We start from the raw sequence: 23,815 nt of genomic DNA on the forward strand, positions 1-23,815 counted from the left end.
TAGTATGGGCTGTTAGTGAGTTAACTAAAATTGGTGAGAAGATGGAGCAATTTATTTATAAGTGGAATTCTAAATTACTATTTATTTGTAATTCACTTATTTTGAGACATTTAATTGAATTATGGAGTATGATAAGATGAAATAGGTACACAGGAAAATTTCAGATAAGACACCCTTGTATCAGAATAAACTTTTTCATTTTACTCTTTAAAAATCAACTTTTGAAAATATGAAATCAGAAAAGAATTAAGACTGTACAAGATTGCTATGAAGCTGGTCATTTTATTTCCTTTCAAAGAATGAAAGAAAAATATGAAATGCCACAACGTATTCTTTTAAGTATTATCAAGTTAGAGCTTTATTATTGGATAATTTTGGACAGGGTTTAAAGTTACGGAAGCAGTCAAAATTTGAAATTCTACTTATGGAAGGCGGGAAGAAAATATTTGTATCAGAAATGTATTAATTATTACAGAATAAAATGCCTAAGATATATTTCATAAGTCTAGATTAAAATGGGAAAAAGATTTGGGAATAGCAATTTTTCAGGAAGATTGGATAAATTTATGTAAAGATAGTATTGTGGCAGCCTGCAATTGCAGAGATTGAGCTGGCACATTGCGCGGCAGCAGACGCGGACAGAGATCGCTAAAGCGACTCCAGGACAATGAACCAGTGGGGGTAGAAGCTGGGAAGCATCAGACCAAAAGCCCTAAAATGACATTGGTCAAGCTGCCCAGCTAACTCAGCAGTAACAGGCTGGGGAAGAAGGACATTCATATGCATAGACGTTCCTGCCCGCTATTATTATTCATATGGATAGCTCAGTCAATCATCAAATACGGCAGGAACTTGAACAGTATAAAAGCAGCCTTTCCAGTCCTAATAAAGGAGTGAGCTTAACCTGCCACACTGTGTATGTGTGTTTCTTTGTAGTGCTCGACTACAATTGGTGACCCCGATGGTTTAGAAGGAATCTAAACTTAACGATGGAGAACGAAGCAGCAGTCAGTGCAATCGGCCTGAAGCTCCCGACCTTCTGGACAGTTCGACCCGACGTGTGGTTTGACCAGGTGGAGGCTCAGTTCCAGATTCGGGGCATCACAGCAGAGACCACCCAGTGGTCTTGGATCCGCAGACTGCAGACAGAGTGGACAACTTTATCCTCAGGCCACCATCGGAAGGCACTTGCACTGTGTTCAAAGAGCTATTAACTGAGACGTTTGGACTCTCACGGCGAGAGCGAGGAGCATGTTTGCTCCAACTGGATGGGCTTGGAGACAGATCCCCATCGCCCCTCCTGGGAGATGAGCAACCCGGCATCATGTTCGAGCAGGCGTTCCTGGAACAGATGCCTGAAGACATCCAACTGCTCCTGGTGGATGCAGATTTCACCAATCCCTGGAAAGTTATAGCACAGGCAGACATTCTGTGGAAACAGAAACAGAAGTGCTCGGCTACCGTGGGGCTCATAAAGAAGTCCTGCCATCAGACCAGAGCAGTCCCAAGTAAGAAACAGCAGATGAGAGGAAGGAGCAAGTCCAGCGACAGATGGTGCTTCTACCACCGGAGATGGGGCACCGAGGCCCGCCGACGCCAGTCCCCTGCAAGTTCCATGGAAATGACGAGGCCAGCTGTTGCTGATTGCCACGATGGCTGGCTACCAAGAGAGACTCCTGTACATCTGGGACTGCCTGTTTGGCAGACGCTTCCTGGTGAATATAAGAGCAGAGGTCAGCATGATACCCCCGATGAGGTTGGACACTAGGCACAGGCTAGTGGGACCCATGTTGAGGGCTGCCAACAACAGCAATATATGGACCAATGGCACTCGAAGAGCCGAGCTGCAGTTTGGGAGCAGTCACTTCTCGTGGGAGTTCACACTGGCCACAGTGGAACAACCACTCCTTGGAATGGATTTCCTGCAAGCTCACAGCATCCTAGTGGACCTTAAGGTTAAGTGACTCATCCACACCAAGATCTACTAGACTATTGCACTGAGGGGTGCTAGGTTTCCGACAATGCAGTTGGACTCCGTCCACATCTCGGAGGATGAGTTCTCCAAGGTAGTAGCAGGATTCCCAGCAATTCTTTCCCCCCCCCACCGTGTTCACAGCGGAGATGCCTCGACACGGCATCAGACATCGCATCCTGACCAAGGGCCCACCACTCCGGGACTTCCTCTGGAGAAGCTCAGACTGGCCAAGGAGGAGTTCCGCAAGCTCAAGGAGTTGGATGTTGTTCGATGGTCAGACAGCCCATGGGCCTCGCCCCTGCTTATGGTGCCTAAAGCAATTGGGGGCTGGAGACCATGTGGTGACTATCACTGGCTCAACGAGGCCATCATTTAGGACCGTTACCCCTCTGCCACACATCCAGGATTTTGCGGCAAACCTGCACGGGGCAATAATACTCTCAAAATTGGACCTCATGAGGATATCACTAGATCATGGTGCATCCTGTTGACATCCCTAAGACGGCCATCATCACTCCATTTGGCCTGTTCGAGTTCCTGAGGATGCCATTTGGGCTCAAAAATGTGGCACAGACATTCCAGCGATTGATGGGCGCAGTGGGCCGAGACCTGGATGGCACTTTCGTCTACCTCAATAATACCCTCGTGGCAAGTAGAACCCGACAGGAACATTCAGCACCTCCGAAATCTCTGTAGTTGTCTGCAGGAGTTTGGCCTCACCATCAACCTGGCCAAATGCCTGAATACCATCAACTTCCTGGGCCACAGGATTACAAAGGACGGGGCCACACTATTGCCTGACAAGGTAGAGGCCATCCAAGCTTCCCGAAGCCCAGTACAACCAAAGGTCTGCAGGAATTTGTGGGGATGATAAACAGGTTTATCCCAGCGGCTGCTTGAGTGATACGCCCTCTGTTCATCTTGATGAAGGACCTGACCTGGGACAACGAATCCACAAGTGCGTTTGTGGAAACTGTGGAAACCAAAGAAGCCCTGATCAAAGCTGCACTCTTGACCCACCCCAGACCAGATGCATCCATGGCCCTCACAGTCGATACCTCAGGAACAGCGATTGGAGTCCTGGAGCAGCAGATAGAAGGAAGTTGGTACCCATTAGCTTTCTTCAGCAAACATCTGCGGCCCCCTGAACTAAAGTACAGTGCTTTTGATAGAGAGCTGCTAGTGCAGTACTTAGCCATCCACCACTTCCAGTACTTCCTTGAGGGAAGGGTTATCACAGACCACAAACCACTGACTTTTACCCTGGCTAAAATCTCCGATCCCTGGTCATCCCGCCAACAGAGACACTTGTCTTACATCTCAGAGTACACCACCGACATCCAGCACATTTCATGCAAAGACAATGTAGTCGCGGACATCTTGTCAAGACACAGCATCCACTCCCTGGTCAACGGTCTGGACTTCGCAGCGCTGGCAGAGGCACAGCAGCAGGATGACGAGATCCCGCACTACAGGACCACTGTCACAGGTCTTTGGTTTCAGGTCGTTCCAGTCGGCACAGGTACTACACCCTCCTGTGCGACATGGCCACCGGGCAGGTTCGATCTATTGTCCCAATGACATGGAGGTGATGAGTTTGTGACTCCATCCATGGGCTGTCACACCCAACCATCAGGACTATGGTCCGGCTGGTGGCTAGAAAATACATGTGGCATGGATTGTAGAAACAAGTCCGGGGGTGGGCCAAGGCATGTACGCAGTGCCAAACAGCCAAAGGGCAGCGACATACCAAGGTTCCCCACAGCCTTTCGAGTCAACGGAACGCAGGTTTGACCACATTCATGTGAACATAATGGGACCCTTGCCAGTCTGAGTTTCCGCTACCGTTCACAGTGGTCAACTGCTTCACCCGATGACCAGAAGCAATCTTCCTGGCCGACTCATCCACCAGGTCCTGTGCCAAAGCACTCCTCTCATCCTGGATTGCAAGATTTGGACTGCCACAGCACATCACTTCTGACCGAGGCACACAGTTCACCTCCAGTATACGACAGCATACCACCTGCAAGCCAACGACATGGTGGAGCATTTCCACAGGCACCTCAAGATCACCTTCATGACCAGACTCAAGGGCCCCAATTGGGTGGACAAGCTACCATGGCATCCGAACAGTGCCAAAAAAATACCTCCACGCCTCCTCCATTGAACTTGTCTACGGAGCCCCACTCACGGTTACCGTGGATTTCGTTCCAGAGGCAAGCAGGAGGAGACAACCACCTTCCTGGACAGGCTGTACAAAAAGGTCGGTAACCTGGCTCTGATCCCACCCTCCAGACATGGACAAGCCAAGTCCAACATCCCCAAAGAACTCAAGGACTGTGACTATGTGTTTGTATGCAGAGGACCCCACCGTTCACCACTGCAGAAGCCATACGAAGGTCCCTTTCAAGTCATCTGGAACAACGGAGCCATCTTCGAGCTGGACATCAGTAGTAAACCAAAGGTCTTCACTACAGATAGACTCAAGCCTGCCCACACAGACCCAGCAGAACCCGTGGAGACACCAACACCTCGACGCAGAGGCAGACCACAAAAGACTTTGGGAACTATACCTATGGACACTATAGACTGTAATGCCGGTTCTGGGGGGGGGTGGGGGGGGGGGGGGAGGGTCATGTGGCAGCCTGCAATTGTGGAGATCAGGCTGGCATATCGCGTGGCATTAGACGCAGACAGAGATTGCTAAAGCGACTCACACGACAACGAACTGGCGGGGGTAGAAGCTGGGGCAGCATTAGACCAACAGCTCTAAAATGGCATTGGTCAAGCTGCCCAGCTAACTCAGCAGAAACAGGCTGGGGAAGAAGGGTATTCATATGCATGGATGTTCCCGCCCGCTATTATTCATATGGATAGCTCAGTCAATCATCAAAAACAGCGGGAACTTGAACAGTATAAAAGCAGCCTTTCCAGCCCTAATAGAGGAGTGAATTTAACCTGCCACACTGTGTATGTGTGTTTTACTTTGTAGCGGTCGGCTACAGTATAACTAAGATTGTCAATGTGAGATATAGATTAGTTCATTATAATTTTATACACCAATTATATTTAACCTCAAAAATTAAAGAGATATACTTTTTTTTTTTCAGATTTATGTTTTAGGTGTCATAAAGAAGTAGGTTTTTTACATTCTACTTGTTCATGTGATACAATAAAAACCTTTTTGGACACGACTTAATGAGGTTTTAGAGAAAATTTTAAGATTAAATTGTTGATGGATCCAACATTATTTTTATTAGGTCATGTTAAAATGTTGGGTTTGAAATTGAGATTAAGTAGGTATCAAATTGGATTTTTGAAATTAGCCTTAGCTGAAGCGGGAAAATGAATAGCGATAACATGGAAAAATGAGATTGATTTAAGTTTGCCACAATGGCATATAGAATTGAGATCATGCATTCCATTGGAAAAGATAACATAATTTTTGTGATAATTATCTTTTTTATTGGAAAATGTGGATCCTTTATTTGGATTATATGGATTTAAAGTTTTGAACTTTCTTTACCATGTTGTGCTGGTGTTACCCTATTCCGTGACATTTAATTATGTTATTGATGGGTGTACCACCTTTCTTTCTTTCTTCCTTCTATCATTGGGGTTTGGGTAGTAGGGAGAAGGAAGGATCGGAGGGAGGGGTATTGGGGTGGATGGGAGGAAGTGGAGTGAGAACTGATTTGGTATATACCACGTTGTTTTTTGTATGTGAATTATTTTATTTGAATGTAATGTGGCTTAAATTTTAAAACAAAGTAATCCAACACCAAAAACTCAAAATTCTACTCAGGTTTTTCCAAAATTCCAAAAAAATTTCCACCTGTGACTTCAGTTCAGCTCATGAAAAAAATTTGGATAACTGAAAATTTCTGATTGTTTCTAAAAGGAACATAGGAAGTAGGAACAGGAGTAGGCCAAAAATGGGCCATCGAGCCTGCTCTGCCATTCAATACGATCATGACTGATCTTCATTTATCCAATTTTTTTTGGAGGCAAAATGATATCATTTCAACTTTGAACGTTTTCAGAAAAATAAGGATTTCTAATTTTAGGAGCCAAAAAGACGTCACTTACGGGTCCAAAAAATTTTGGACAACTGAGGATTTTGGATGATCTGATTTTGGATAATCGGAGTTGTACTGTATTTGCTACCATTTATGTTCAAATATAATACGAGATCACACCAAATCAGTTGTTAAATGTTGCGTGAATGTTTTGATATCTTACAGAAATGCACGTAGGTGGCCGCTGATGATAGATCCTCAAGGCCAAGCAAATAAATGGGTAAAAAATATGGAAAAAGCCAACAGTCTTCATGTAATTAAGCTCCCTGACACTGACTTTGTGAGAACTTTGGAAAACTGCATTCAATTTGGTACACCTGGTAAGTCACAAAAATGTAGTTTGTAAGCACTGCCTTAAGGAGGCACAATTTACCATGAAGAAAACTCTCTTCTAGTCGAATAATTAGATAACCACAGAACAATCCATTGTTATGTTAAATAAATGAAAAGAACAAACCCAAATCTGCACTAGGAGTGTTGTGATGAGCAAATAGATTAGAACGTTGATCAATTTTATTTAATCTACTATCTGCTTTTTTCTTTAACATGTTTTAAAGCCAGATTTTAATAACACAATGATGCTTATCATTTTCCTTTTCAGTTGGTTCAAGGTATTGATAAATCTATTTTGGGTAGTGTGCGAAAGAAAATAATGTTTTGAGAATTTATCACCGAAAACGTGGGAGTTGGTCATCAAATTGTGGATTGCAATCCTTGAGTTCGAGTCACTTTCTATTGTTCTCAAATAGGAATGTACCACAAACTGATCATATGAAGATTATCAGAAAGAACAAATTCAGTATTTTGAAATAGTCCTTCAGAGTTCAAGGTGTTAATGGCCTATATCAAAGGGTAGTAATATATTCAAAGAATATACTGCTGATTTAAATTTATAGTGTAAGTAAGTGTCTGTTTTATGTGGTCAACAATCATGAAATTTATAAAATGATAATTTTTTAAAATTTTTTTCCAGTTTTGTTGGAAAATGTTGATGAGGAGCTGGATCCCATCTTGGAACCATTGCTGCTGAAACAAATATTCAAGCAGGGTGGGACCATATGCATTCGACTTGGTGACTCTACTATCGAATATGCCCCAGATTTTCGCTTTTACATCACAACTAAATTAAGAAATCCTCATTATCTTCCAGAAACATCTGTTAAGGTCTGAAATTCGATCAAATTTGTTTTTTCTGTATTTTTTTCCAAGATAATACTCTTGAAATGAAGATGTGCTGAAAGTCATCACATTGCTGTGATAACAAATCACATTAGATCAGACTGAGCAAGAGTGTTGGATCCCTGTTCTGAAGGGATGTGAATGAATCAGATGGGATTTTGCAACGATTTTGCATCAATGATTTGGTTGATAGGATAGTTAAGAAGGCCAGTATGATGCTGGGCTTCATTAATAGGGGGATTGAGTTCAGGAGTAGAGAGGTCATGTTGCAACTCTACAAATCTCTAATAAGACCACACAGAGTATTGTGTCCAGTCATTGGAAGATATGCAAGCTATGGAGAGGAGATTTAGCAGGTTGTTACCTGGATTGAAAAACAAGTCTTATGAGGCAAGGTTAGTAGAACTAGGACTTTTCTCTTTGGAGCATAGGATAAGAGGAGACTTGTTAGAGGTCTACAAGATTATGAGAGGCATAGACAGGGTGGGCAGCCAGCACCTGTTTCCCAGGGCAGAATCAGCAAACATCAGAGGACATATGTATAAAGTTAAATGAGAGAAGTTTAGGGGAGATATCAGGGCTAAGTTTTTTTTATACACAGAGTTGTGGGTGCTTGGAATGCCATGGCAGCGAGGGTGGTGGAGGCTGAAACATTAGGGACATTTAAGAGTATCTTAGATACATGAATGAAAGAAAAATAACGAGTTATGGGGTAGGGAGGGTTTAATTTTTTCTTTTAGGAAGGAATATACTTGGCAAAATGTAGAGGGCCGAGTGGCCTGTACTATGCTGTGTGGTTCTAATTATGTACCTTGTATGAAACAATTGGCTGCATGTTCTTATTAATTTTTATCATTATTAATTCTGAAATCCACAACTTTAATAAAACTTGTCTATATAATTTGTAGTAATGAAGTTCTAGCCCCCACTTCTGCGATACTGTACCATACTTGTAGTGCGCGTCGAAAGAACCAAAGACTTGTTGATCCAAACCACGGCTTTTATTAACTAAAAGACTGGAGCATATCACAAGTAGATCGACCAGTCCAGAATGACTTGGTCTGGCTCAGAGCAATCCTGTAAGACTTGCCAGTAGGTGTGGCTGCACTCTCAGCTAATCACAGTCATCCTACACTACCATCTGTACATATACACATTGCTGATAGAATCTGTACTATCACATTCACCCCTTCTTTGAGAACCGACCCCAGGGTGGATGGAGATTAGAGGCTGTACCGGTCAGGGGGCTTGACCATCCAGCGTGACTGCCGTGGCGCCAAGATTGGGGTTGCCGGAGTCGTGTCGCCTGTAGAGTGGGGCCACTGCTTCAGTCAATTCCCCAACGGCGTTGTCGACAGTCTGGCTTGAGCTGGTGGGGTGGTGCTGAGCCCTCTGTTCAAGCACATGACCTGGGGGAGAAGGAATAGGGGGAGGTTGGGTTAAAGGCACTGCTGCACCTAATCTGGCTTCCGTTAGGTCCTTTACTGAGACTGTGTCCTCCTGTCCGTCCGGGTACTCAACGTAGGCATAATATGGGTTCGCATGAAGCAGAGTCACTCGGTCAACCAAGGTGTCATTCTTTGAGTACCGGACGTGGAGTTGTAAGAGGACTGGACCGGGAACCATGAGCCATGCCGGTATGGTCGTACCCGAGTCGGATTTCCTTGGGAAAGAGAAGATCCTCTTATGGGGCGTGGCATTGGTCGCAGTGCATAGGAGGGAGCGGATGGAGTGTAGGGCACTAGTGAGCACACTCTGCCAGCGAGAGGTAAGGAGTCCTTTGGACCGGAGGGCAAGCGTAACCGCTTTCCAGACGGTGGCATTCTCTCTTTTGACTTGCCCATTACCACGTGAGTTATAGCTGGTGGTCCTGCTTGAAGCAATACCATGCTCCAGAAGGTACTGCCGCAGCTCTGCGCTCATAAATGAGAACCCTCTGTCACTGTGGATGTAACTGGGGTACCTGAAGATGGTGAACATGCTGTGCAGGGCCTCTATAACTGAGGAGGCAGTCATGTCTGAGCAGGGCACAGTGAATGGGAAGCGGGAGTACTCGTCGATGACCATAAGGATGTAGGTGTTACGGTTGGTTGACAGTAGGGGCCCCTTGAAGTCTACGCTGGGACACTCAAAGGGGCAGGTGACTTTGATGATGTGGGTGTTCTCTGGACCGAAGAAGTTGGGCTTGCACTCAACGCACACCGGGCAGGCTCAGGTCATGGAGCAAATTTCCACGACCGTGTAGGGCAGGCTGCGAGCTTTGACAAAATGCACGAATCTAGTGACCCCTGGATGACAGAGCTCCTCGAGTTTCTGCAGCCTTTCCAGTTGTATGTTGGCGCAAGTCCCCATGGAGAATGCATCTGGTGGGTCGTTGAGTTTACCTGGCCAATGCAGTATGCCATAATTAAAGGTGGAGAGCTCGATTCTACACCTGGTGATTTTGTCATTCTTGATCTGACCTTCTGGGTTTTGCTAAACATGAAGGAGACCACGTGTTGGTTGGTCAGCAGTGTCAAGCGCCTGCCAGTGAGGTAGTGTCTCCAACGACGTACTGCTTTGACTATGGCCTGGGCCTCCTTCTTGACAGAGGAGTGTCAGCACTCAGGACCCTGGAGGGTTCTGGAGAAGAAGGCTACCAGCTGGCCGGCCTGTTTCAAAGTGGCTGCCAGTGCAAAGTCAGACGCATCGCTTTCGACTTGGAATAGAATGGACTCGTCGATGGCATGCAGCGTTGCAGCAGAGATGTCCGATTTGATGCGGTCGAAGGCCGCTCTGGCTTCGGTTGACAGGGGGAACGAGGTGGTCTTGATGAGTGGCCGTGCCTTGTCAGCATAGTGTGGAACCCATTGGGCATGGTAGGAGAAAAAGCCCAGGCAGTGTCTGAGTGCCTTCTGGGTGTGGGGGGATTGGGCAAGTCCATGAGGAGACGCATGCGGTGTAAGGTAAAAACATCATGAGATGGGACCGGAGAAGGAGTCACCCAGTACTAAGGAGTAACAGAATGCAGATGTGACCTTGTACACTCAAGATAAGCTTGGCACTAACAAGAATGATGTGCAGCAAACTAACAGAGAAGGGTAGCAACAGCTTATTCATTGGACAATGTATCTTCTTTTCTTCTTTCTTTGGCTTGGCTTCGCGGACGAAGATTTTTGGAGAGGGTAAAAAGTCCACGTCAGCTGCAGGCTCGTTTGTGGCTGACAAGTCCGATGCGGGACAGGCAGACACGATTGCAGCGGTTGCAGGGGAAAATTGGTTGGTTGGGGTTGGGTGTTGGGTTTTTCCTCCTTTGCCTTTTGTCAGTGAGGTGGGCTCTGCGGTCTTTTTCAAAGGAGGTTTCTGCCCGCCAAACTGTGAGGCGCCAAGATGCACGGTTTGAGGCGTTATCAGCCCACTGGCGGTGGTCAATGTGGCAGGCACCAAGAGATATCTTTAGGCAGTCCTTGTACCTTTTCTTTGGTGCACCTCTGTCACGGTGGCCAGTGGAGAGCTCGCCATATAACACGATCTTGGGAATGCGATGGTCCTCCATTCTGGAGACGTGACCCATCCAGCGCAGCTGGATCTTCAGCAGCGTGGACTCGATGCTGTCGACCCCTGCCATCTAATGGTATGATAATTTACTAAGTGCGTGTCCTGGGGTATAAAAAAAACACCACTTGCTGATATCGTTAGAATGCGCCTTCTCCAACTAACACTGTTAGTTGCAAGTGTTACAATCCGGTAATAAAGAACCTTGATTTCGACTCAGTCTGGTGTCTGACTCACTCATTTTCGAACAAAGCAGACCTAACAGCGGTCAGGGTCCGGCATGACCACCCCGTTCTCCACCACACAGCCCAGAATTGCGAGCCGAGTGGTCCGGAAGACACACTTGTCGAAATTGTAGGTCAAGTTCAGCCGAGATGCTATCTGAAAAAATTTCTCAAGGTTGGCATCATGATCCTCCGTGTCATGGCCACAGATGGTGACATTGTCCAGATATGGGAAAGTATCAGTCAGCCCGTTCTGGTCCACCATCTGGTCCATTTCCCGCTGGAAGTCCGTGACGCCATTTGTGACCACAAAGGGTACCCTGAGGAATTGATACTTCGAAGGCCGTGAAAGGTCGGTCTTCTCAGCGGATCAGGAGCTGATCCGTAAGGCCAAACGTAACGCCAATGGTAGAAAATACTTGGTATTGGGCGATCTGATTCACCTCATCCATGATCTGTGGAAGGGGGTACGCATTCAGGAGCGTGAAGCGGTTGATTGTCTGGCTGTAATCAACCACCATCCGCAGCTTCTCCCCGTTTTTAACAACCACCACTTGGGCCCTCCATGAACAAGAGCTTGGTTCGATAATGCCCTCATCCAGCAGTCTGCGCACCTCGCTTGTGATAAATTTCCTGTGTTCATAACTATATTGCCTACTTTTGGTGGCCACAGGCTTCTAGCCAGGGGTGTGATTTGCAAAAAGCACTGGTGGAGCAACTCGGAGGGTGGAGAGACTACAGGTGAGGCATGGGGGTGGGTGGTTCGGGCTTCCGCTGGCAGGAGGCTTCCGGGGTGGAATGGTTACAGACAGAGAGCGGAGCGTGAGGCCCCCCAAAGTGCAGGGAAATGGTTTGAAACTGGCACTGAAAATCCAGTCCCAGCAATGCAGGGGTGCTCAATTGGGGAAGGATAAATAGTTTGAAGTCTGTGAACATGATGCCCTGGGCTTTCAGGGTCGCCACACAGTACCCCTTTACCCCAGTTGAGTGCGATCTGGTTGCCAATGAAATTCTCTGTGCAGTGGGGAGAATAGTCAGTCCGCAATGGTGGGCCAGGTCTGGGCGGATAAAACTGTCAGTTGACCACGAGTCAAATAAGCAATTGGACGTTGCTTCATGAAGTAAGGTGAACATCATTGTGGCGAGGGTGGGTTGTACCTTCTGAGCTCGGCGTCAGCCACGTTATGTCAGGCAGTGCCGCGCGGTGGAGTCCTCGCTCTCATTGGACGAGAGCTCTGAGGAAGAAGTGTTTGAAATGGAGAGTTATGATTGGGCTTCACACGAGGCACTGTGTTTGACGGTGGCCATTTTGGAGCAACAGACTACAGCAAAGTGGCTGTTTTTAAGGCACTTCTGGCACCTGGTTTTTCTCGCCGGGCACTGGGACCTGCTGTGCTTGATCCTCCTGTAGAAGTAACACTTTTGGGTTGCATTGAGCAGCGTAGCCGCAGTAGTAGGGTAGAGGGAGGGCATCCTACTTACATCAGAGTGTGGGGTCCAGCCCCGAGAGTACAACATGTCCATACTTAAGACTGCAGCTTCCATTGCCTCTGCGATCCGGATCACGTCCACTAGGTTTTCTCCCCTGTGCTCTAGCAGGCACTGCCTCACCTCCTTCGATCGAACTCCAGCCACACAGGCATCCCGAATCAGATCGTCTGTGGTCTCTGCAGCAGTTCTGTCTGTGCAGGCACAGTCCCTGCCCATTGACCTTAGTACCTGAATATAAGCTCTACAGGACTCACCGGGCTGTTGCCTCCTTGTAGAAAGTTTGTACCGAGCATAGACCCTGTTCACCAGTTGCTCGTAGAGCCCTTTCAGCACCTTCATGGCTGCGGCGTAAGTGGTTGCGTCCTGGACACGCTGGTGGACTCTAGGGGACACCATAGTCATCAATATTAGTAGTTGATGGTTGTCCTCTATCACGCCAGGATTAGAGAGCTGTAAGTATGTTTCGAAGCATCTCACCCAGTGCTTAAAGTAATTCGAGGCTGTAGCTGACTGTGGGTCGATGTTGAGGCGTTCCAGCCGTAGCATACGCTCCATCCCTTCAAAATGTTTTAGTTAATAAAATTGTAGTGTGCGTCGAAAGAACCAAAGACTGTTGATCCAAACCAAGGCTTTCATTAACTAAAAGACTGGAGCATATCACAAGTAGGTCGACCAGTCCAGAATGACCTCTCTGGCTAGGAGCAATCCTTTAAGACCTGCCAGTAGGTGTGGCCACACTCTCAGCCAATCACAGTCATCCTACACTACATACACACATTGCTGATAGAATCTGTACTATCACAATACTGGGTTAAAACTTAGTAATCTGACTGTTTTATGATTACTTCTGAGGGGATGCAAGACCAGCTTCTGGGTATTTTCCTCAGCCAATAGAAATGTTGGTGTTCCAGCCATTTTTATTTCCTTACTTATCAATTTCTTGCAATTTTTGTATTAAACTACAGATGGCATGAATAAAAAGATATGTTACGTATTTGACTTTCAATATACTAAATAATTATATCTACATGTCTCAATCTAATTTCCCCTTTGACCCATTTCTCTTGATTGATTTGTAAACATTGTGGATGATCTACCAATGACTGATTATATGTTTAACTAACTCTGTATTGCAGCCTCTTCATTTTGCAATTATGGATCGGTTGGGGGGGGTGGGGGGTGGGGGTGGAACCTTTCAGAGATCTGTTTCATTTCATTGCATTGAAAAGGCCAATAAAATAGTAACCAACCTCCAGGAAATAATACAGCCTTAAAATATAATCTTATAAATATCATCTTATTTAACATTAAATTCACATTTTGACCATTCTTAGATTAATAGAAAGTTAAGTTGCGTTACTAGTTATTTTAATTGAATCTCCAATAGCAATTGTATCCTAATTTTAAATGATGATTGTTTGGTCACAATTAATTATTTGAGTATCAATAAAGTAAAGAAGTGAGGTTGAATGAGTCTGCGGTAATATTATCATCACATAATGGTAGCAATAAATAAATTAGAAGTACATACTGTAAAACCCCTGTTATCCAGAACTCAAGCAACTGGCAGCCTCAAGCAATTGGAGAAGAAAGTAAATAGGTAAAAAATACATAAGTGTAAAATTGGTGTCCCTCGCCATTAGTTCATTAGTCATCCAATTTCAAGCAACTAATCCGGTGTTTACCAGGGGTTTTTCTGTATTAATGTTCAATAATGTTTGCAATCAATTGCTGACAATCCTTATGTTTTTAATATTTTCCCTTAACCTACAGGTGACACTGCTAAATTTTATGATTACTTCTGAGGGGATGCAAGACCAGCTTCTGGGTATTGTAGTGGCTAGAGAAAGGCCAGACTTGGAAGAAGAGAAGCAGCATTTAATTTTACAAAGTGCAGAAAATAAAAGGTAAATAAAGTTCTCTTTACTCATGTATGTTCTTCTCTAATGCATGTTTTCTAGATGTTTCAATCAAGCTATTGCAAAGATTGAGTTTTATTTAAAGGTTTTCAAATGAAAAATATTGCAATTAAAGGTAGTTAACTTTTAGGTAATGTAGGACAACTGTGGCTATCAAATCATTTTGGTGGCATAGAATTGTATTGTATTAATGAGTGAAATGATGGAAGGATATATCTTGGCATTCATTTTTACAGCCACAAACTCTGAATCCCCACCCATTATATAATATAAAGGGAATTCAATAATCTCACTAGGCCAGTCAGCAAGTACAATATATAGGTTGTGATGATGTATTACAATAAACATGTTTTCCATCAAACATTCTCAATATATTTGACACAATCTGGCATCTATCAGCAATCTACATTTTCAAATGTAGTTATTAATCTTTTCAAACACTAAGGTGTAACCTATCAAAGCCATAAAGCTGGTCACTAATTACCTATTAATTTCCAAGAAAATTTCTTTCCTAAATTCCAGAAACAAGGCTCATAGGATTTAGGGGTGCCAGCATTGACTGCTGCCATGAGGATTTATTTTTGGGGCTCTTAGTCCCATGTGAAAACTTCCTTCTATTTTGAATCTCCTCTGCCAATACTCCCAGTATGGTTGAAAAATGATTCAGCCTGCAGCCTCTTCTGTTTTGTGATTCTTGAATGCCTTCCAAGTTAGCACGATTTACAGAATGTCTGCCAGAATCGGCTGCAGGTAAAAATGTATTTCCCTTTTTAAAAAAAAGTACAACTCTTTTATGATATTTTCCACCAACAAAATGGTGTGCCTGCTTTGCTAAATCAAGTGGCAGTTTTTACCCAGCTATCGGGTTAATAAAACAAAATTGATTCATGATTCTGTGCTTTTTGTCAAGATCTGTCTAATTTAGCCCCTTTAATATTATAAACCTGTTTTTTCTGTTTACATTATCAGAGACCATCTAATAAATTTGAACTCACTTGAACTGGATGAGGCTCAGGCATTACAAATGTGAGATTTTGTGAAAAGGGCACTCAGGCATTCTTGTATACAAAACAACAAGGCGATAGGGGTGTAGTGAACTGGGATTCACTAGTAGTGTGTTGTGCTGATGGCTGGCTCCACCCCTATCTGCTTACATATAACCCTGGTTTCCTGCCTAAACCCAGAACCCTTCCAAAGACTACTGTGAAACCCTAATAAAAGCATTTGTTCTCCCTCCAGTTTTATTCATGCTACAAGGAAATGGTGAGACAAAACTTTCTGTCAAGTAAGAGAGCAATAGAATTTCATTCTTGTATTTTATTTTTTAACATTTACATCACAAAGGCACAATCCGAATCATGCAAATAATATGTTCAAATATTGTAACATAAGCCCTGTTCAAGGACATCTTAAACTTGCATTGCAAAACTAGAATGGGTGTTACCTTCATCATTCCATCCAGATGACCCTTTCTGTCAAAAACAGTAAAAGGAGATGCTGTCATTAAAATATTTAATACCTGACGAACTAAGCAAAATATGGGCAATGAAAGTAATTTTTAAATTTAAAGCTTATTTTATTGATCTAGATGTTTGATGATAAATCCACAATAATACATGTTAGTTGCAGATAAATAACTTGTTTGCAATCATTTTCTGTTCCTTTTCAGTGAAGTAATGATATACCATAAATGCAAACCCAATAAGCAGAAGTGTTTAACTTTTCAGGCTGCTAAAAGAAATTGAAGATAAAATTCTGGAAATTCTTTCAACTTCCGAGGGAAACATTTTGGAAGATGAAACTGCCATAAAGGTTTTATCTTCATCAAAAGTGCTTGCGAATGAAATAACTCAGAAGCAAACTATAGCTGAGGAGACAGAAAAGAAGATTGATGCCACTCGAATGGGCTACAGACCAATTGCAATACACTCTTCCATCCTGTTTTTTTCAATTGGCGATCTTGGCTATATAGAGCCTATGTACCAGTATTCCCTCAATTGGTTTATCAACCTGTTTGTCATGTCCATTGAAAATTCAGAAAAATCTGATGTCTTAGCAGAAAGGTAAGATGAAACCTGATTGAATTTTATACTGTTCAATCAGATAATCGAGAATTGAGAAATTCTACTATACAGTAATGAAAAATATGGTTAAGAAGTGAGTACACTAGAAGAATGGAGGGTGGCAAACACATGCCTCTGTTCAAGAAAGGCTGCAGGGGAAAGCCTAGGAACTGCATGCCAATGAACCCTAATACCTATGGTTAGTAAGTTACTGGAGAGTATTCTGAGGAAGAAAATGTACTTTAACTTGGATGAACAAAGGCTGATAAGGGATCATCTGGATGATTTTTTCAAAATCAGAATTTATTGTCACGAACAATTCATGAAATTTGGTGTTTTTGTAGCAAAATCAGAGTGCAAGCATTCACATTATAACATTTTTACATTACCATATGAAAATAAATAATGCACAAAAGGTAAGGCAAATAAACAGTCTTCCACTGATCACCCTCTCCTTTCATCTATGAAGTCAATTTTCTATCCAATCTGAGTGGAGAGCCAGCAATATTGCATCTGCCGTGGAGCGATTGTGACGATAACTGAATTGCATTGGGTCCAGAACTTTGCTTAGCTACGTGTTAATTCTGGCCATGACCAGCCTCTCAAAGCATTTCATGACAATAGAAGTTAGTGCTACTGGGCGGTAGTTGTTGAAGCAGCTTGCACTACTCTTCTTAGGTACCGGGATGATTGATGCCTTTTTGAAACAGGTGAGAACTTCTGACTACAACAATGAGGTTGAAAATGTCCGTGAATACTCCATCTAGTTGGTTGGCACAAATGTTCAATACCATGCCAGGTATGCCATCAGAGTCAGACGCCTTGTGAGGGTTCATCCTCTTGATTGATGTTCCGACATCACCCTTTTCAGGAATTCTTGTAGGCACTGTTTGGTTCTTCTCAAAGTGGGCATAGGTGTTCAGTTCATTGGGTAATGAAGCATCGTGGCTATCTATAGTGTTTTCCCTCGCTTTGTAAACTGTAATGGCCTGCAGTCCCTGCCATAGCTGGTATGTATTTTTGTCTAGCTTCCTCCAGAATTGCCACTTTGCTTCAGAGATGGCCTTCCACAGGTCATACCTGAACTTCTTGTAAAGATTCCTATCCCCGGCCTTGGCAGCCTTGTACCTGAGAAGTCATGTCTCACAAATCAGATTGAGTTTTTTGAAGATGTGACCAAGTCTATGGTCAAGGACAGAACTGTAGATGCTGTATATATGGATTTCAGCAAGGCACTGAACCCTGGAAGATTAGCTTCATAGATGAAAGGAGAGGGTTATGGTGGAAGACTATTTATCAGACTGGAGGTCTGTGATTTGTGGCCTGTGACTTGTGGTGAGCTATCAGGTTCAGTGATGGGCCTCGCTTACTTTCAAACATTCTCTCCCAATCAACTTCTCCCAGTTTCTCCAAAATTGGCCTTGGCCCAGTTAGGACCTTAATGTGTTCTCATCTTTGCTCATAACTATTTTTTTAAATATAGAAATATGGCCACTGGTTCCAAAGTGCTCTCCCAATGACAGGTCACTTGCCCTATCTTCTTCCCCAAGAGGAGGTTCAGTGTTGCACACTCTCTAGTTGCACCCTCTCTAAATTGATTTACCAAGCTTTCTTTTTTTCTTCTTTTTACCCCATGCAGCATCATCTCTGCAATACGCCATGCACAGTCAGACATGCAATACTCCCCACACCCTGTCAGCCCTGCAATATTGCCACACACTGATGCTCCTTCAATATCCATAGGAGCAGAAATAAGTTATTCAGCCTATTGAGTCTGCCCCACCATTTAATCATGACATGATCCATTTTCTCACTCAGCCCACTGCCCGGCTTTCTCCCCATAACCTTTGATGACCTGACTAATCAAGAACCTATCAATCTTTGCCTTAAATACTTCCAATGACCTGGCCTCCACAATGCCAGTGGCAACAAATTCCACAGATTTACCACCCTCTGAAGAAATTCCAACGCATTTCTGTTCTTTGCCCTTCAATCCTGAAGTTGTGCACTCTTGTCCTACACTCTCCCACCATTGGAAACAACCTTGCTACATCTACTCTGTCCACACTTTTCGACATTTCAAAGTGTTTCAATGAGATCCCCCCATCCTTCTCCTAAATTAAAATGAGAACAGACCAAGAGCTGTCAACTGCTCCTCATATTCCCAGAATCATCCCTTTTATTCCCAGAATCATCCTCATGAACCTCCTCTGAACTCTCTCCTTTCTTAAATGAGTTGCCTAAAACTGCTCACAATATTGTAAGTGATGATTTACCAGTTCCTGATAAAGCCTAAATATCACATTCCTGCTCTTGTATTCCATTCCCCTTGAAATGAATGGCAGTATTCCATTTGCCTTCTTCACTACTGACTTAACATGCGACTTTAACCTTCAGATAATCCTGCATGAGGACTATCAGGTTCTTTTGTATTTGGGTATTTTCAATTTTCTCCCCATGTAAAATAATAGTCTGTCCATTTATTTTTTTCTGTTCCAAAATGCATGGCTGTTCACTTTCTGACATTGGGTAGAGAGTGGCAAAAGAAATATATTCTCCTAATCTAAGTCCTCCTTCATCCTCCCTCTTTCCTCAAAACTACTTGGTCCTCCCCCGATGTATCATCTGCAAGTTTGGTCACAAAGTCATTCATTCCACAATCCAAATCATTAATGTACAACATAAAAAGAAGAGGCCCCAACACTGACCCCTGTGGAACACAACGAGCAACTAGCAGCTAACCAAAATATGATCCCTGCATTCCAATTTCTTTCTTTCTGCCAAACAGCCAATGCTCTATGCACGCTGGTAAGTTTCCTGTATACCATGGACTCTTATCTTGTGCACCTTGTTAAAGGCCTTCTGAAAATCCACATACTCCCATATCCACTGCATCTCCTTTATCTAGCCTGCTTGTCACTTCTTCAAAGATTTCAATAGGGTTTTCAAGCAAGATTCTCCCGTAAGGAAACAATACTGGCTTTGGCTTATCTTTTTGTGTGCCTCCAAATAGTCCGTAACCTCATCCTTGACAATTGACTCCAACATCTTCCCAACCACTGATACCAGACTAACCGGCCGATAATTTCCTTTCTGCTGCCTCCCTCCTTTTTTTTGGACTATTTTAATTTTGTGGACAACATGCATCAAAAAATAACCATTACTTAAATACAAAAATTGAAATTTTTAAAAAGTCAATGGTACATGTTGTCCATAATCTCCAAACAATCCCATCCCTCTCTTCCCCAACAAAGCCCCAAAGTAAAGAACAAAAGAGAAAAAAAAGAGCAGAAAAGCAAGCAAAAAGAAGAGAAAAGGACTGTTAGGATCCAGTATGCAGTCTATAGGATTTGATTCCTTTTCTTAGCTAGATCTCTAATAGGGGACAGAACCAGGACATAGAGCTCAGAAACAGAATGTCCCTGAATATTCAACCCTGCATTCCGCAAATATGGCTGCCATACCTGTGTAACGTGACTGATTGCTCTCAGAGACTTGAGAGGAGCACAAACATGCTTTTAATAGCTTTTAATGGCCTCAGGTGAATCTGAGGTAAGGCGGGAAAACCAAGGTTTATATTGGGGTAGGTGGGGGTGGAGCCAAAGGAGGGTCTATCCATTTAAATTATACATGGCCAGTGAATTTCTGTTCACTGCATTTGCCCCTTCCTTCAGAAGAGAATCTGCAGGTGAAAACAGAACATACATTAAAAACAATAATAATTTACAAATATTTACAAGTCAGTCAGTATTATACTGGTTGAGTGCCTTAGTACTGATGGACTTTGGGGCTCATGAACTTTCTGGGTCCCCTGTGGTGCTGAGTTACTGGGTCTCGAGGGCTCTAGTTCTGGTGGCTAAGTGGATTGGCCTACTTCCCGAGCCACTTTGTCCAGAACCCTGAGTGAGGTACTTGGTAGTTCCTAGCCTGTTTGAGACATTTGGTCGTCAGTTCTGCTGGGTGCCGGGACTCTGATCGAGACGATGTCCTCTCTACTATCAGGGTATGTCATGTAGGCATACATTGGGTTGGCATGCAGCAGGTGCACCTTCTTGACTAGTGGGTCTGCCTCACTCCTCCTTGTGTCCTTTCTCAGCAGAACTGGCCCCTCCAAGGGTGGTTCCAGACCTAGATTTCCTCGAGAAAGTAAACATTAGCGTGCGAAGAAGCATTGGTCGCAGGGCAGAGAAGTGACTTTATGGAATGGAGTGCAGGAGGTAGGACTTCTTGCCAGTGGAAATATGGCAGGCCTTTAGACCGGTGAGCCAATTTTATGGAATTCCAAACCACTGGGATTTCCTTCTCAACTTGTCTGTTCCCCCAGGGGTTGTAGTTTATTGAGGCAATACCTCTTACGAACAGGTACTGCCATAGCTCTTCGCTCATAAATGATGAGCCCCGGTTGCTATGGATATAGCTGGGATACCTGAACAGGGTGAAAATGGAATGCAAGGCCCTGATGACCATGATGGTGGTTATATGTGGGCAGGGGATGGCGAACAGAAAACGTGAATACTTGTTGATGACGTTAAGAAAGTACACATTTCTATCGGTGGAAGGGAAGAGTTCCTAGAAGTTGACACTGAGTCATTTGAAGGGGCGGATGCCTTTATCAGGTGCGCTTTGTCGAGGCGGTAGAACTGCAGTTTGCACTCAGTGCAGACCTGGCAAGACCTGGCATTTCCCTGATGTCCTCAATAGTGTAGGGCAGGTTGTGGTCCTTGACAAAATGAGCCGTGTGAATCATGCCCGAGTGCCAAAGCTCATTGTGCAGTGACTGCAACTGGCCAGTGTGTACAGAGGCACAGCGTCCTTGTGAAAGACCATCTAGAGGCTCATTGAGTATACCTGGTCTGTATGCTATATCATAATTATAGGTGAAGATTTCGATCCTCCTCCTCGTGATCTTGTCATTCTTTATTTTACCTCATGTTATTAAACATGAATGCCACTGATCGTTGGCCGGCCAGGTAATGCCACCGATACCTGATGCCTCTACAATGGCTTGAGCCTCTTTCTCCACTGATGGGTTCCGAAGCTCGTGGCCTTGTAGGGTGTGGGAAAAGAAAGCTATCACCTTATCCAACTGGTTAAGGATAGCGGTCAGATCTATGTCTGAGGCATCACTCTTCACCTGGAAGGATGCATTCTCGTTCACTACATGCATGATGACCTTTGCGATATAGCTCCTGACGTAGCTGAAAGCCACCCGAGCTCAGATGATAATGAGAAGGAGGTGGAATTTAAGAGTGGATGGGCCTTATCCGCATAGTGAGGACCCAATGGGTGTAGTAAGAAAAAAAAAGCCCAGGAACTTCCTTAAAGCCTTCATAGTCTTTGGGATTGGGAGGTCTAACATCATGTGATTGGAGTCAGGAACAATGATGCCATCCTCCACCACGTAGCCCAGAATAGTCAGACTTTTAGTCCGGAACACGCACTTACTGGAGTTGTATATGAGATTCAGCGATTTGGCAGTGTGGAAAACTTCTGAAGGTTTGCATTGTGGTCTTCCAAAATATGTCCACAAATGGTGATGTTGTTGAGATAAGGGAAGGTGGCCCTTAAACTGTATTTTTTGACCATTCTGTCCATCTGTCCCTGGAAGACCGAGACCCCATTTGTGATACCAAAAGGGACCCTCTGGAACTGATAAAGCCGTCTGTCTGCCTCAAATGCCGTGTAGGGACTGTCCTCAGAACAGATTGCGGTAACTGTAGCTTTCAGGTCAATAGTCTAATAGACCAATACTGTGCAATTTCGTTTACCATGTCTGAAATTCGAGGGAGGAGGTATGCGTCCAGGAATGTGAAGAGATTAATTGTTTGGCTATAGTCAATCACTAGCCTGGACTTTTCTTCCCCTTTCACGAACACCATGAGCTGTTGCTAGGCTCAGTGATGCTTTCATTAAGCAGCTGCTGCGTCTTGACTCTAATAAATTCCCGGTCACCCACCCTGCTCTTTGTGGCTATCGGCTTGCAATTGTGGGTCAGGTTCGGAAACATGGGGTGTGATCAGTATTTAGGGTGGAGAGACCGCATGTGGCATCCGGCTTTTGGGACCTTCCATTCCGCAAAGTGATTGGAGGAAGTGGGCCAGAGTACTCCATGGTCACGCTTTTAAGGTGACACAGGAAGTCCAGGCCCAGCAACACAGAAGCATACAGATCCTTCAGCACATACAATGGGAACTTACAAAATTCCCCCCCTCCCCACCACTTTTGCTGCACAATTCCCCTGGATAGTTGCAGAGTACAAATGCGATGCTAGGTCAATATGATAGTCCATTGGATAAAATTTTAATTGTACTGCAGAGCAGTCATAGAGTTTATAAAGCTTTCAGTGGAGCCTGTGTCTTCCAAACAATCAGTCAAGCGTCCATTTACCATCCTCTCCATCGTCAAGTTGTTCAATGGGTGAGGTCTTGCCTAATCAAGAATGACCATGGCGAGAGCTCCAGAAACCATGTTGCTCACCATGTTGATGTCGACTCTTTCATCTTGATCCAAGGGCGGACAATATGGCGTCAACTACGAGACGCAGCAAGATGGCTGCCCTTGCTTCCCACGATGCTTCACCTCTGGTGGTGGGTCTCACCACAAGGTGCAACAAGATGGTGAGCAGCATGGAGAGGCCGGGGCTGGCACTTTAGGACTTGGGCCTAGGTCATATGCCGTATTGGGGATCGCACACGTGGTCACCCTCTTTTGGGTTCCCCTTGGCCAGGCAGACTTTCACCCAGTGCCCCCTTTTACTGCATCGTGAACACATGGCATCCTTCGCAGGGCATCGGGTACAGGGGTGCTTTGCCTGTCCATAGGTTGCGTGTGGCTGTAGCAGTCAATGGAGCGGAGACAACGCTGGTGGAAGAGTTCTAGGAGCCGTAGGTGATGCCGGTAGAGGACCCATGATTCGGAGCCGAACAGGAGTGTGGGTATGACAACGGCTCTGTATACGCTAATCTTTGTGAGGTTTTTCAGTTGGTTGTTTTTCCAGACTCTTTTGTGTAGTCTTCCAAAGACGCTATTTGCCTTGGAGAGTCTGTTGTCTATCTCGTTGTCGATCCTTGCATCTGATGAAATGGTGCAGCCGAGATAGGTAAACTGGTTGACCGTTTTGAGTTTTGTGTGCCCGATGGATTTGTGGGGGGGCTGGTAGTCATGGTGGGGAGCTGGCTGATGGAGGACCTCAGTTTTCTTCAGGCTGACTTCCAGGCCAAACATTTTGGCAGTTTCCGCAAAACAGGACGTCAAGCGCTGAAGAGCTGGCTCTGAATGGGCAACTAAAGCAGCATCGTCTGCAAAGAGTAGTTCACGGACAAGTTTCTCTTGTGTTTTGGTGTGAGCTTGC

At 44.5% G+C, this 23,815-nt stretch overlaps 1 protein-coding gene across 14 annotated transcripts in view; it reads left to right on the forward strand.

Moving 5' to 3' along the window:
• dnah7 (dynein, axonemal, heavy chain 7) overlaps positions 1-23,815 on the forward strand; it is a 359,684-nt gene that overhangs the window by 247,139 nt on the left and 88,730 nt on the right. For all 14 annotated transcript variants that reach the window (XR_011356527.1, XR_011356526.1, XR_011356528.1 and 11 more), the window contains 4 exons: positions 6,220-6,374; positions 7,028-7,218; positions 14,256-14,389; positions 16,129-16,464. Coding sequence is in view for 11 of the 14 variants with exons in the window: in XM_069934600.1 (XP_069790701.1) it covers positions 6,220-6,374; positions 7,028-7,218; positions 14,256-14,389; positions 16,129-16,464 (816 nt within the window). In the remaining 3 variants the exon portion in view is untranslated. The remainder of the gene's footprint in view (positions 1-6,219; positions 6,375-7,027; positions 7,219-14,255; positions 14,390-16,128; positions 16,465-23,815) is intronic.

Source organism: Narcine bancroftii, chromosome 4 (assembly GCF_036971445.1).
Source record: "Narcine bancroftii isolate sNarBan1 chromosome 4, sNarBan1.hap1, whole genome shotgun sequence".
NCBI classification, from domain to species: Eukaryota; Metazoa; Chordata; class Chondrichthyes; order Torpediniformes; family Narcinidae; genus Narcine; species Narcine bancroftii.